This window comes from Elephantulus edwardii, unplaced genomic scaffold (genome assembly GCF_000299155.1).
Source record: "Elephantulus edwardii isolate Elephantulus edwardi_28Jun2011 unplaced genomic scaffold, EleEdw1.0 scaffold00111, whole genome shotgun sequence".
Lineage (NCBI taxonomy): Eukaryota > Metazoa > Chordata > Mammalia > Macroscelidea > Macroscelididae > Elephantulus > Elephantulus edwardii.
The window spans coordinates 1722785-1737470 of record NW_006399861.1 but is presented as its reverse complement, the minus strand read 5'-3'; the positions used below and the strand labels follow the sequence as shown (position 1 = coordinate 1737470).

Sequence of the window (14686 nt, the reverse complement as noted above, 5' to 3'; positions counted from 1 at the left end):
AGTGCTGCGAGCACGGCTTCTTCGGTGAATTATCATTATCCTCTTCTAATCATTCTGGGATAAAACCCAAGCCTGACGCAGTAGCTGAAGTTGGGGTATTCCCTAGCTGGAGGAGACTGTGTGTGTAAACTCATACTTTTTCTTTTCGCAAGAAAGCAAAAGAGTATCACTGACTTTTCAAATTATTATTTTAATTTGCGATAGGAAAACATGAACGGCTTGCCCTCCTTTGGTTTTCCGCCACAGCACACTATACTGCGCAGAGACTCAAAAGCTCCTCCTGAACCCGGAGGCCGCGCGCCCGCATATGCGCGCTCCTGAAGGCGCGCGCTGGCAGGCCGCGTCCCCGAGAAAGGCCACTATGCCGCCCGGCCATCCAACTTGCCTGGGGTCTGCAGGGCGACGTGCGCTGGCCCGCGCCGCAGCCCCGACCGGCTGGCAGCGGCCCAAGAGCGCAGGAGCCCGGCGTTCCCTGCGGCGCCGCCCCGGTCCTCCTTCGGGCGGCTCTGCGCTTCTGCGCTCCTGGTTTCTCGAGCCTTGGAGAATCGAAACCTAGTTATCGGGGAGCCCTTCCCCTCACGCGCCCCCGGTGACGTGCGTGGCCTCGTCCACGCTGGAGACCAGCTTTATGAATGGAGTAACACTAGGTACGCACACATACTCCGCTCCATCGAGAGGGTGTGAGGCATCTATAAGAGTCCATCACTAATGCATGGTGACGGGCTCTCCACCGCGAGGATTTTATTTCCTTGAAGTTTTTGCAGTTCAACAGTTTTAGTTGTGATCCAATTTTGATGGCTGCTTACGACTTTGGAAACATTTTAAGTGTATCCCTTCTCTGCAGGAAAAGAAAGGCGGGGGGGGTGGGGAGCAAGTATAGATTAGATATATGTATATAGCACACACGACCTGGGGCCTCGGAAGATCAGCGGCTCCGCCGAGCTGCGTAGCTCCAGCAGTCTCGGTGTGCGGGTCTCCCCGCGGGCGGGCAGAGGGGGCGGGGCCCTATGCAGATGAGGAGGGTGTGGCGAGCGTGTTGCTCTGGGCCCCGGAAGCGCAGAAAAGCCTGCTATAAAAAAAGTACTGAAGACGTTTCCCGGACACAACTGCTGGGCTCCGGAGACAGTAGCGCGCGTGGCGGAGGCGGTGGCGGCGGCGTCAGCAGGAGCCGCCACCTTGGGGACCACCACAGCTGGGGTGGCAGCAGCGCGGGCGGGGCGAGGGCGGGAGTGGGCAGCGCCGGCGGCAGGCATCTGGGCAGCAGCGCACCTCTCCCTCGCCAGTGCTCCAGGGGTGCCGCCTCGCAGTTCCTCCGCTGGGCTCTCCTCGAAGGGGCGTCCTCCTCAGGTGACACTCCCGGGATTCCCGCTTGCACTATCTAGATGCATCAGAGATACTTTTGGTGCGGGATTGCCTTGTAGGCGCGGCGCGTGGCTGCGGGTAGCGGGTGCCTGGGGAAGGAGAGTTTTAGGGGAGTTCTAGGCCTGGGGTTGCCCCTGCCTTCCACCGCCTCTCCTCCTTACCGCGCGCTTTCTTGGGCTGCTTTCCTTTTAGGACTGAACAGGGCCAAGTGGCGCTCCGCGGGCAGTTCATGTCAGAGGGCCACGGGTACTTTGCAATGGCCGAGGACGAGCTGGCCAGCGGCCCCTACATTCCGGGGAGCGACTGCGGCCGCGGTGACTGTGGGGACGAAGGCGGCTTCGACGGACCCTGCGTGGACTACTGCGACAGCCCCACGGCGCACTGCAACGTGCTGACCTGGGAGCAAGTGCAGCGGCTGGACGGCATCCTGAGCGAGACCATCCCGATCCACGGGCGCGGCAACTTCCCGACGCTTGAGCTGCAGCCCAGCCTGATCGTGAAGGTGGTGCGGCGGCGCCTGGCGGAGCAGCGCATCAGCGTCCGCGACGTGCGCCTCAACGGCTCTGCCGCCAGCCACGTCCTGCACCAGGACAGCGGCCTGGGCTACAAGGACCTCGACCTCATCTTCTGCGCTGACCTGCGCGGGGAGGCAGAGTTTCAGACTGTCAAGGACGTAGTGCTCGACTGCCTGTTGGACTTCTTACCCGAAGGGGTGAATAAAGAGAAGATTACACCACTGACGCTCAAGGTAAAGGGAGCCTGGGAGGGTCTGGGCTGGAGGCTGTTTCTCGAAACCACCTGGGCACATCTATTAATTTTTGTGTTTTCATGGGTAAATTAAGATGCCAGAACGGTGTGAAGTGTTCTCCTTTACTTAGTGCCACAGCACCACAACTCTTCTTCTGCTTCCTCCTCTGTCCTCCCTGCTCTTCCTCCTTATTGGTTAACTCTTGACTTACCCTGTTGGGAGTCTTGTCCAGAATGAATTCTGGTACATTGCAGAACGAAATGTTGTAAGGAATTATTTGGAGTCATTTGTGATCTGCTCTTTGGAGAAAACAGGAGCCTGAAGCAGAAGCCAGTCAGTGGAGTGTATTATTGTGTTGGAAAATATGAATAATTCCGTGGCTGCATTCAGCTGACTCCTTCTGTTAAGGATAATGCTAGCAGATCTGACTTAAGGTTACAGTGTCTTCTTCTCCCCCTTCTCTGCACTTCCCTCTCCCCTTCTCAATAGAAGAGGCGATTTGCAATTAGTTAGCTTTGACTGAGCAGTCTACCTTCCAGAGTGTTCTAATTTAGTTCCTGCTTGCTTATAACTGCAGATAGTGCTCCTGGAAGGACACACATGAGTGGCTGCGTTAGGGACGGGGGGGTGGAAGGGTGAGAGGCCATCCAACTTTTCTCTCTCTGTTTTTCTGTGCCTTTTGAATGTGTTAGGTAGGAATTGTGCCTGAGCATTGTACCTGCTAGACATTGGCAAGAAATAACCTTAAAAAAATCAGACATGACAGCAGAACCTCTTAGGACTGTGCTATGTCTGCCAGAAGCCTCAAACTATTACTTCTTCTCTCTTTCCCAGACAGTAAAACTACTCGTTAAATATATTTTCCCCTGGGTTTTCAGACTCTTTGAGCCTGTAGGTAGTGTTTTGCTGAAACTTGACAAAACAAAAGCGGAAACAGCAAAATAATTCTCAGCTGTGTAGAGGAGGGATTTGCTTATTTTTGAGTTGTGCTCATCATCCTGTTTTGTCTTTTAAATTGTAGGAAGCTTACGTGCAGAAAATGGTTAAAGTATGCAATGATTCTGACCGATGGAGTCTCATCTCTCTGTCAAACAACAGTGGCAAGAATGTGGAACTGAAATTTGTCGATTCTCTTCGGAGGCAGTTTGAATTCAGTGTAGATTCTTTTCAAATCAAATTAGACTCTCTGCTTCTCTTTTATGAATGTTCAGAGAACCCGATGACTGAAACATTTCACCCCACCATAATTGGTGAGAGCGTGTATGGTGATTTCCATGAAGCTTTTGATCACCTTTGTAACAAGATCATTGCCACCAGGAACCCAGAGGAGATCCGAGGAGGAGGCCTGCTCAAGTACTGCAACCTACTAGTGAGGGGCTTTCGACCTGCCTCTGAGGAGATCAAGAGCCTTCAGAGGTACATGTGCTCAAGGTTTTTCATCGACTTCTCAGACATTGGTGAGCAGCAGAGAAAACTGGAGTCCTATTTGCAGAACCATTTTGTGGGCTTAGAAGACCGCAAGTATGACTATCTCATGACCCTTCACGGAGTGGTCAACGAGAGTACAGTGTGCCTGATGGGACATGAAAGAAGACAGACTTTAAACCTTATCACAATGTTGGCTATCCGAGTGCTAGCTGACCAAAACGTCATCCCTAATGTGGCCAATGTCACTTGCTATTACCAGCCAGCCCCTTATGTGGCAGATGCCAACTTTAGCAATTATTACATTGCACAGGTTCAGCCAGTGTTCACATGCCAGCAACAGACCTACTCTACTTGGCTACCCTGTAATTAGAGATGATTTAAAAATATCTAGTGGGGAAGCCATTTCAGACAAGAGGGATAAAAAAGAAAAAAGAGAGAGACCCAGCCCTGATTAGGGATATATTTTGTGCAATGATGATCTACTCCTGGATTTAAGTTGGCAAACGTTAGAAGTTTTTCAATAGATATGGGAGGCGTCATCTAGAAATAACCCTCCTCCCCAATCTTCCCAGCTCATCTTCTCACTCAATTGGATTCTACCCTGGGATATAAGAGACCTGCCATTAAAAGAAACCAGGTTCTTCTAAAATAACAAGGGAAAAATGCATGGTGACAATATGGGTTTGCTGTCAATACCTGCTCCCATAGCTTTCCCATATGGGGAAAATGGAAAGTTTCTTTTAAGATCTAAGTCACAAAAGAGAAAATACAGAAGAAAGGCCTTACCCACAGTAACTTATCAATTCAGGAGTTCTGATATGAACAATTCAGGAAGGAGGGGGGACTCCAACACTGAGATATATCTGGGGCTTTTAGCAAGTTCTATCTCTTGAATGATCCTATTTTGCTAACAGAAACAGCTTGCTCCAAATAAACAGTAGTAGGTTGGTGCTGTTCTTACAAAAACAGCAGAACTTATGATGATACAATCCATTATTTCCAGCTGCGTGCATAGTTCACATTTTTAAAATGTGAAAATGCAAGCAAAAACAGCTGTAGCAAAGAAAGTTATGCTCAAGGACCAAAGATTTAACAGATAAAAATACCCAAGTAGAAAAAGATAGAATATATAAAGAGTTACTATATTTGTTACACACTAGTATACATCAAAGTGCCTGTTGCCTTCTGAAAATTTGAAGTGGAAAATTTATTTTATGGTTTAATGATGTATTTTATTTTATCAGGGACTTGAGAAGGAAAAAAAAAACACAAGCTTGTGAATGGTGGAGGAAATGTCCTATTTTTCTCTTGGCAGATACTTGTATTAAACATTGGTATCATAGGGACGTGTATGTATGTATGTTATGTGTATATGTATACATATTTATTTAATATGGGTACATATACACAATATGTTGACCATGTTTTAGAATAATATAGCAAAGAGGAGAGGTTTAAATACTGTGTGCCTTTTATGTTTTCAACAGGATGACATGGGACGTGGGCACATTGCAATGATGACTTAAAACCCACTTCTAAAAATTTAAATGGAGAAAAACAAGTAATATATTTGATAGGAAGAACAGATTGTAGTTTTAATGAAATTCTCCCTTCCCCTCCCCTCACTTTTTTTCCCTTTTTTAGGGGTGAGCCATAGATTTCTGCAAATGGAAGAATATTTGTTTGGCAGAACACTTTTTTTTTATATTTGTCTTTTGACGGGCTGAACTTTTTTAAAAAATATTTGCTTATACTCCATGGTATATAATCCAATGGATCAGTGATAGGCAATTTTAATCCCTTACTACTCAAAACTATTTCTTCTGGTGATTTGAACACTACTTACTATTATTTAAATGAATTTTTAAATGAATGTGCTCTGTATTCCAGGACCACTAGAATTTAAAAAAAATGTGAAATGATCCTTTTTAAAGAGTATTTGCACAATTGCTTAAAGTTTATATATGAAATATATATTATATATAAAATTTTATAAATTCATGGAAAGAAAACATCTTTGATCTGGTTGTCATACTGCATATGAATGCTTAGTACTGTACTTTAAATCACTTTGCATTAAAACAAATCCAATTTATTTTCTTTCCCAAGAGAATAGTTAAACCTTTGTGAAAAAACTAGCATTATTATTTCAGTTCAATGATAACTAATCCTAAAACCAGCACTTCTCCTAGCCTTTAATTACTCTGGACATTGGTCTCTGAAAACACTTTTTTAGAAAAAAGAAATTAGCCTTCCCCTTCTTTGTCAACTGTGTAATCTCCACCAACTAGTAGGTGGTTGTTTTATTTTGGTAATTTACCAGAATATTCAACCGTAATATTTTGTCATCAATTAAGGAGGAATAGGGGAAGAAAAATCACATAATCCTGTTGGCAGTATAATAGTTTTGTTTCTTATCTAAATGAGCGTTGGGCAAATGCACAATCCTAGGCTAATCCATCTGGTCTACCTTGGGTGCTTCTTTCTATGAAGCTTTAATGGGAACTTGATGGGTTTGCATTTGCAACCTCCCTGTGAATTCTGTCAGAGTTGTAACAGCTCCTACACTGCACACAGTTTCCTCATGAACTCTTCCTACTCCTTTCTTGGCTCAGTCTCCCTTGCTGAAGCCCTGAGTTTGAAAAATTAATTTTGAGTTCCCAGGAAACTTTTTTTGCAAATTTAAGCCTGACACTCATCTGTAAGAATCCAGCGCTCTGCCTCATTAGTTATTTGGAAATTTTCTGCAGAAAACTAAAGAACACAGGTATAGCTGGTATTCTAGTATCGGATTTGTTTTTGGTGTTTTTTGGTTGGGTTGTTTTTTTGTTTGTTTTTTTTTTTTTCATCTTTACTGAATTGTCCACTATTTTCAAGCATCTGGAGCTATCTAGTTCTGCCATAGGAATAACCTGCTGTTAATTTATGACACAGACTTTTGTTGGAGGAGCCTTATTTTAAAATATTATTTCCATTTATTTTCTCAAATATTTATGTTCTTTTCTTGCTTACTCCGGGGTTGGTAGCGTATTTCTAAGTGCCAGCACCTGGCGATCAGAACAGGCTGTACTCGAGACAACATTAAGCATTTACTTTAAGACCTATATAATTTATTTCTCTTTTTTTATGTATTATAGTCTTGTGCATATGTAGTTGAATAAACAGCGGAATCTGTGTCTGTCTTTGTGGCTATGTAGCCTAAAACTTTGAATGTGTGGTGAGAGAGAGCCATGTGTATAGGTCAGAGGGGGGGGAAAAAGCTTTCAACTCCCAATTGGTGCCTGTGATTTCCTTGCTTTTATTTTCCTGACCTGGTGTGCTGTTACTTAAAGAACCCTGGTGGCACAGTGGTTAAAGTGCTAAACAGCTAACCAAAAGGCTCCTGGTTCAAGCACATCAAGGGAGAAGTATGGAGCTGCTTCCTGAAAGAGTGACAGACTTAGAATCCCAGTGGGGATTGTCTGTCCTAAAGGGTTGCTATGAATTGGAATCAGAATTGGCCTTGGAGTTTGGTATTGTTACTTCAAAACAGGAAGACACTTTCTCTTCCGGAGGCTCTTTTCACTTGTCTACCCCGGCATGGCATACATCATTGACCTGATGACGATGTCCTTGTGAAAAGTTTACTTTGTCTGCAGTATCTCCAGCTGCCTCAAGAATTCTACTAAGCAAGGTTGGAGTTTTCCCCTTCTAGAAATGGAATGAAGTCTCTGCTGCCGTTGTTAAGACTGTTTTAATATAGCTAAAAAAAAAAAATTAAAAATGCCAGGATGGAAGAATACTACAATCCAAGCCCAGAAGGAAGTGAAAAGATAACATGCTGTCATTACCATCCCTTTCTGTTTGCTTCTTGTTGGTTGCTTTACTGTGCATCAAGTTCTTAAGTCAGTGCTTGTTATATGAATATCGTGAGCTATTTTGTAAATGAAATATGTTGAAAGCTGTCAGCAGTTCAAAAATAAGCTTTTGTTGTTCTTGTTGAAGATGAAGTGTGTTAGATGAAACCAAAAAGAAAAAAAATTCCTGTATAGCATCTATTGAATTATAATCTTTCAAGATTTCTTTTAGCATAGCCTTTCCAGTGCTACGGAGGAATCTCTGTAATATTTTATTGTAACAGTGGCTTGCTAACAAAATAAATGGTAAAGATACAAAGTCTGAAGATGTCAAGGTAACTTGGCCAACTTGCTGCAAAGCCTGGCTGATGGAGGGAGCCCTGGCACTGGGCGAGCTGGCTATCTCTCCCTCCAGCACCAAAGCCATTGCTTGCTTTGAGATGTCCTTTTGCAGCAAGCTGCACCTGGTCACTCTTGGAATACTCTGACTAGAGACTATGTCACATTGATGGAAAAGAGACTTAAAAACTGACATATTTGAATCAATGCTAGAGGGAACAGATTGTGAATTTTGTTTACAGCATCCAATATTTGGATTTTTTTTGTTTTTTGTAAATAAAAAGAAGTTATTTTTTTCTACTGATTTATGACTGCTGTCTTTGGTGTCTCTTGGGCAGAGAATCCAACTTAGTTCCATGAGAAAGGATGAGGTAGCACTTCAAGAAAGTTAACCAGCCTTTAGCAATGTGTTGATTAGAGCACAATAAATTAAAACATGCAGCTCTCATCCAGTTAATTCCAAAACAATCATTTATTAATTTGCTGATAGGTGCCAAAGGATTTTGTCAGGGTATTGACTAACTATTGTTAAGTGACTCAGAAGTCAGCTGTTTTTAATTTTCAAGTATTGATACAGACTCGAGTTCTGGACTACAAGGCTTCTTAGCCTTGAGTGGCCCACACATTGTGATTTAGGACTCACAGATAGATATGTTATCTCCTCTTTGAGGATGTATGGTATTTTCAGTGTGTAAATTAGGATGAAGTACTAGAAGCCTGGAATTTGTGAGAATAAATAAAGGAAAGAACAACCAGTGATAGGAAACTTTTGAGTGTGTGAACTACGTGCAAAGAAACTGCTCTTTGAAAGATAGCTTTTAGCAAGTCGTACCTATTAAAATTTTCAGGGGACATTTATATTTTTAAAATTTTTTTTGTGCAATTTGGAGACTTGATTAATACTAATAGTTTATGAATTTGGGTAGCCTAAGCTGTTATCCTGGGCATCTAGCTGGCCTCATGTTTGGGGAGCTGTGATGACTTAATGGTAAGAAGCTGTGCTACAATCCTAAAGGTATGAAGTTAGAATCTATCTGATGCTTCAAGGGGAAAAGGATGGGCAATATTTTCCCCTTAGATTTGCTGCTACTGAAAAGCTACTGGAGAGTCAGCCTTTGGTCAGCTCCAACTCAACAGTACATAACAACAACTGATGGCTTAGTGGTAAGGATTTGTACTGTCAACCCCAAAGCAGGTGGTTCAAATCCACCAGCTGGTCCATGGGGAGAATGAAGAACAGTCTCTTGGAAAGATTTATAGCCTCAAAAAACTAATAAACGATCACTATGAGTCATAATGGACAGCAGTAATATTTAAGCTATTATCAAATGCATTTGAATTTGAAAACTTAACCCTTACACTTTTGATGTTACTTGGAATGCATGCATGATTGACACTTTATAAAAGAGCCATGCCTACTATTAAAGACTAATAAATTATTAACGACTAATGAATTCTTATCATACATCATAAAAACACAACCCTTGGTTGGATAATGATATTCACCCATCATTCTTTTGTTGCAAGGCCTTCATCCTGCTATAATCAGTCCTTTACATGTCTGTGATCATATATTAAATCACACTGAATGAAGATAGTATATTTTAATCTTATAGTACATAGATCCTACTATTTCTAGTTTCATTATCAGGTGGCAGCCAGCTAAGCCTGGAGAGAAATAAAACACTCTCCTTTGTTGTTACGTGGTGTCGAGTCAAGCATCACCCATGAACAACAGATCTGAACCACATCCTCCCTTGTGCCCTCTTCACACTTCCTGATACACTTGAGCCCATTGCTGCAGTCACTGAGTCAGTCCACCTGGTTGAGGGTCTTCCTTTCCTTAAGAACCTCATTTTTTAAACATGATTATTAAAAAAACAAAGCAAAACAAAAAGCAAAAGTTCACTACCAAATCAAAAGAAAAAAATGAAGATCGGTCTTTAAAGTGGAATGAAACTGTTAAGATCATCAAATACTGAAATCAAATTGCAGCATCTTCCTCAGAACCAAATTTGAAATAAGTGACACAGATATTCCTCAGCCTAATAGAAAATACATTCAAGCATGAAAAAGAGAAATGCTTCTGAAAATAACAGTGGCCCTTCATCTAAGGCCAGAAGCCTTCTGGCTTCTCAGTTTATTCTGAAATAAAAGGAACCAGGTTTCTTTGGAGAAATTCCTAAATCTAGGATTGAGGCATAGAATGAATAAGGGTAGTCCCTAGAAGTAAGAAAGTGCTTAAAAAAATCCACAGTGACATGGATGTATCAAAAAGACATAGAAGCCACCTGAAAGAGGTCTCAAAGGCCCAAACTGAGACAAAGTGAAATAATAATAATAATAATAATAATAATAATAATAATAATAAAATAAAACAATGATAGATTAACACCCCTAGTACTAAATGTCTAGGCTTGCACAGTGGTATAAATAAATGATGAAATAAGCAAATAAATATGGTCAAAGAGACCAATTTCCTCTGCAGAAGAATACAAATAATATTTGCAGATACTGCCCCCTCAAGGAGATGGAGAACAACTGTACACCCCTTAAACATGACTTTCATTTATTAACTCCTTTCCAAAGAATTTCATTTGGAAAAAGAATTTAAAAAAAATAACTTCAACAGAGAAATGAGAAATAGTACCTCACTGAGGTAAAATAAACATCATATAATTTATATATATATTTATTTAATATTAATAGTTAATATTTAATATCTATCTATCTATCTGTCTAATCAACATCATAAAACCAAGAGTGGCATCTACTTCCTAAACAGCATGCCTTAGAAAACTCTATGAACTTTAACAAATGTCTACAATTGTAGAGGGGCTTCAGGCCTTTTGTTCATAGGGTCGCAATGACTCGTGCTCAACTCGAAGACAATCAACAACAACGACATATGCATACATATGTATATATGTATCTATATATACACACTTGATATAGTATGAGACTGGAGCTTTGCTTTTATGATCTTTATCCCCAAAACCCATACTTACAAGACATACCATACTTACAAGAAATACCAGACATAACATATTTGCGAAAAGTTTTACAAAATACCTTGCAATTACTGTTCAAATCTATGAAAGTCATCAAAAGCAAGAAAAAGGAAGTTCACAGCCAAGTTGAGCCAAAAGAGGTATAATAACTAAACATAATGTCATATCCTGGATGGGCTTTTTGGCTTTTGAACAGAAAAACACATTATGGAAACTTCACTAAAGTGTAAGCATTAGTTAATAGTAATATCTAAATTGTTCATTGTTAGGTGCTCTCAAATTAACAAAAATATTTGTTATTTCTGCACCAATCCTCACAACTAATGTTATCTTTGAAATAGTCACTGTTTCAACCCATCTTGGGGTTTGTGTTGTTTTGTTGTTTGTTTTTTTTCTATGACCTTCTGCCAAGAAATATATTCCTTTGTGAAGACTGATCCCTTCTGATAACATGTCCAAAGAATGCAAGACAAGTCTCCCACTCTCGCTGCTAAGAAGCATTCAGGCTGTACTTTTTTCCAAGAAAGATTTGTTCATTTTGCTGGCAGTTCACCAACACAAAAATTCAAAAGAATAATTTATCTTATTAATTAATAAATAATTAAGTATTCACTGTTTAGTTTTCACATATACACAAGGCAATTGAAAAAATCCTACAGTTTAGGTCAGACTAATCTAAATCCTTAAAGGGACATCTTTGCTTTTTAACTTTCAAGAGTCAAATGCGGAAGACTTGACTACTACAGAATTTCTTATTTCTTGATTGCTGCATCCATTGGCATTGGTGGATCTAACTAAAAAGAAATCCTTTATGTTAGTAAAACTTCAGTATTTTCTCCTTTTATTATGGTGCAGGCATTTAATCCTGTAGTGAGGATTTTTGTTTTATTGTGTTGAGATAATTGAGTCCCCTTTGTTTTCAGTAAGTAAAGTTATATTATTTGCATATCAGAGGTTGTAAATTAGCTTTTCTCAATACAGCTGCCTCTTTCTTGTTAAGGGAACCCAGTTTCTCACTTTATTTTCTCTGTATACCATGCTAATAAATATCTAAACATAAACCTTTCCTGATTTTAAATCACACAGTATTCCCTTGTTCTTCTGTTCAAAGGACTGCTTCATGGTCCATGGAAAGGTTCTACACAAGTACACCTAAGTGTTTGGGATCTCCTGTTCTTTACAATGATACCCATAACTTATTATTATCTAAGTTATAAATTCTTTTGTGTAATCAATTAAACACAATTAAGTATCTTTCTCATATTCTCTGCTTTCAGCCAACATCCATCTGGTATCTGCAATGCAACCCCATTTTCCACACCTTCTTCTGACAAATTTCTGACTAAATTTTACTGACATATATTAACAATACATGCATTTTATAGGACCGCAATTCTTATGAATTCCTTCCATCTGATTAGACAAATAACTGTCTTCTAAATGTCTTGGCATGGATGAGTGAACACTTCTAGAATAGCATGTTTGTTGGAACATCCCAATTGATATTGGAGTCTTGTTTTTTCTTCAAATGCCTTCAGGGCCTGTTGTACTACTTTGAGTATTATTGATTCTTGATCATATGTTATGAAAATATTAAATGTTAACCAGTTCTTTTTGGTACAGTGACTATGCATTCCTTTTTTTCCCCCTTTAAGTCTTAAAATGGCTCTTGTTGGGCTAAATTCAAAGTACTACAGGAGTAAATTCCTTCTGGAAGTTCTATGGGAAAATCCATTTGATACCTTTGCCTGCTTTGAGATGCTATCCACATCCTTCGGCACATGGCTTCCTCTTCAATGTTATCAATGATATGGAGATTGTAGTGTAAAAACTCAAGACTAATATTAGAATTGAATAAAATTATTACCCAAATCATCTGGTAGTAGCAATCCAGTTAGAGAGAGAGAGAGAGAGAAAACACTGGATTTGAGCAAACATTATCCCTGTTTTTTCTGTTTATTTTGTCTCTTTCTCTGGTGGCCTAGTGGTAAGAAGCTGTGCTGCAGTCTTAAAGGCCTGCTGTTCTAGGACACCAGAAACTCCATGGGAGAAGGACGGGCAATCTCTTCCTGCAATTAACTGCCTCTGAAAACCCACTGGAGGGTCGGTTCCAACTCAACAGTATACAACACACATTTCAGTATAAAGCAGTCTTGCACATAGTAAGCATGAGATAAACAAGGGCTTGAGGAAAGATTTATAAATGATTCAATAGTTTTAAAAGTTAAAACAAAGTATATGGGATTTGTTTCTTTTTTTATTATATGTTATTCCATCATTTATTTTTATGCAATTATTCATATATATTGTTCTATACCTTGTGTTTTATATAATTAATTACTATTGACCTATTACTTTTGTCTTCCTCTTTTCTTGTCTCCATTGCACCTTACTTATTTCTTCACCTCCTCATCTCTTTAGTAATCTCTGCTGTCCTAGAGATTTCTTCTTCCTTTTTTCTGTCCCCCTTCTGCCCTTTGGGATTTAAATAGATAGAAAGATAGATAGATACATGCATGCATACATACATATATACCTTGTTCCATTTGTAAATTTTCTTCTGATGCTTCCTGTTTCTTTCATTATTTTAGCCAAAGAATTCTTTAATATTAATCTTTTAATTCAGCTCAAGGCTTGAATTTTTCACTCTTTTAGATTGAAAAATGCTGAGCATGGTCTTTCTTTTTAATTTTCTAACTCTTGAGTCTTTTCACATTTCAATATTAATACTGTGCCTTTTTAAATCCTTTGAAAACTTTTATTCAGTTTTTTCTCATTTCCCCCCCATTTGCTTTAACTACTACTCTACGTTTTAAGAGGGAATTTAAGAATACCCTCTGGGATATGCAAAAAAAAAAATTCTTTTTTCACTGGGAAAAAAAAGAGATAAAGGATAGATGGTTTTCTCCCTCCTCCCCTCAAAAAAGAATACCCTCTGATATTCATTTTTGGCCTTTTCTTTCTCATTTTTTTTAATATTGTTTGCTTCATGTATCATATGTATTATATCGATACAAAGGGATCATGTTAATATAATATGTTAACATTAGGTGAATTTGAGTATATGGTATATGGGGATTCTGTATGTTATCTTCATATTTTTATAAATTTAAATGTAAATCTAAAACTACCCACAAATTTAAAAGGCATTTCTTTAAAATGAAGACTGAGTGACTCTTCGTTATTACTTACAGAAAAAAGGAAACCATTTAGAAATTTTTTTTGTCTTTTTTCAAAAGTTTAGAGAAGCTTCTACTTACAGGTTTTAGGAGAAGAAAAGCTGTTGAGAACTGAGCACATAGACAGAGGATTCTGATAGAATGATAGGGGGAATTGATATGACACTAGAGTTTTAAGAAGTGGAATACTAACTACAACCACACATCATTGTGTAGATGTTTGTAAAAATGGAATGGTTAAATGAGCAGGGAACAAGCCATTTTAGCCCAAATGTACAGAAGATCTGAGAAGTTGGTAAGGAATTCTTTGTGAAGTAGTAAATGCAGTGTTTTTGGTCTTTTAAATAGTAACAACTATTCACGATATTTAGTGAAATATTTCATTGTGTATTATTTACTGTGAATAACACAATGCAAATATGCTTTCTTTCATAAAGGCCCAATGTGATAAGAGTAAAATTGCCCCTATAAGATTTTCTAGGTTTTAATAATTCTAGGAGGAGACTATAACTTTTTCCCCCTTAGAGCCTCTGTTGTTATTCTTATGTACCTTAGAGTCATTTGATTCATAGTGACCCTGTGTACAACAGTTCTGAACACTGCTGTATCTTGAACCAATTTCATTGTCTATGATGACATACTTACCCTCATTCCCCCTGTTACTGTATCAATCCATCTTATCCAGGATGTCTCACATGTGTGCTGTTGCTCCACCATTCCAAGAATGATGTCCTTCTCCAAGGACTAGTCTCTCCTGACAACATGCCCAAATTATGTCAGATG

At 39.6% G+C, this 14686-nt stretch overlaps 1 protein-coding gene across 1 annotated transcript; it reads left to right on the top strand.

Annotated features, from left to right (window-relative positions):
* Positions 1-1382: 1382 nt before the first annotated feature.
* Positions 1383-3908, top strand: FAM46A (family with sequence similarity 46, member A). Its single transcript, XM_006892121.1, has 3 exons — positions 1383-1402; positions 1555-2110; positions 3132-3908. Exons 1-3 carry the CDS (start codon positions 1383-1385, stop codon positions 3906-3908), a joined length of 1353 nt encoding a protein of 450 aa, XP_006892183.1.
* Positions 3909-14686: the final 10778 nt, after the last annotated feature.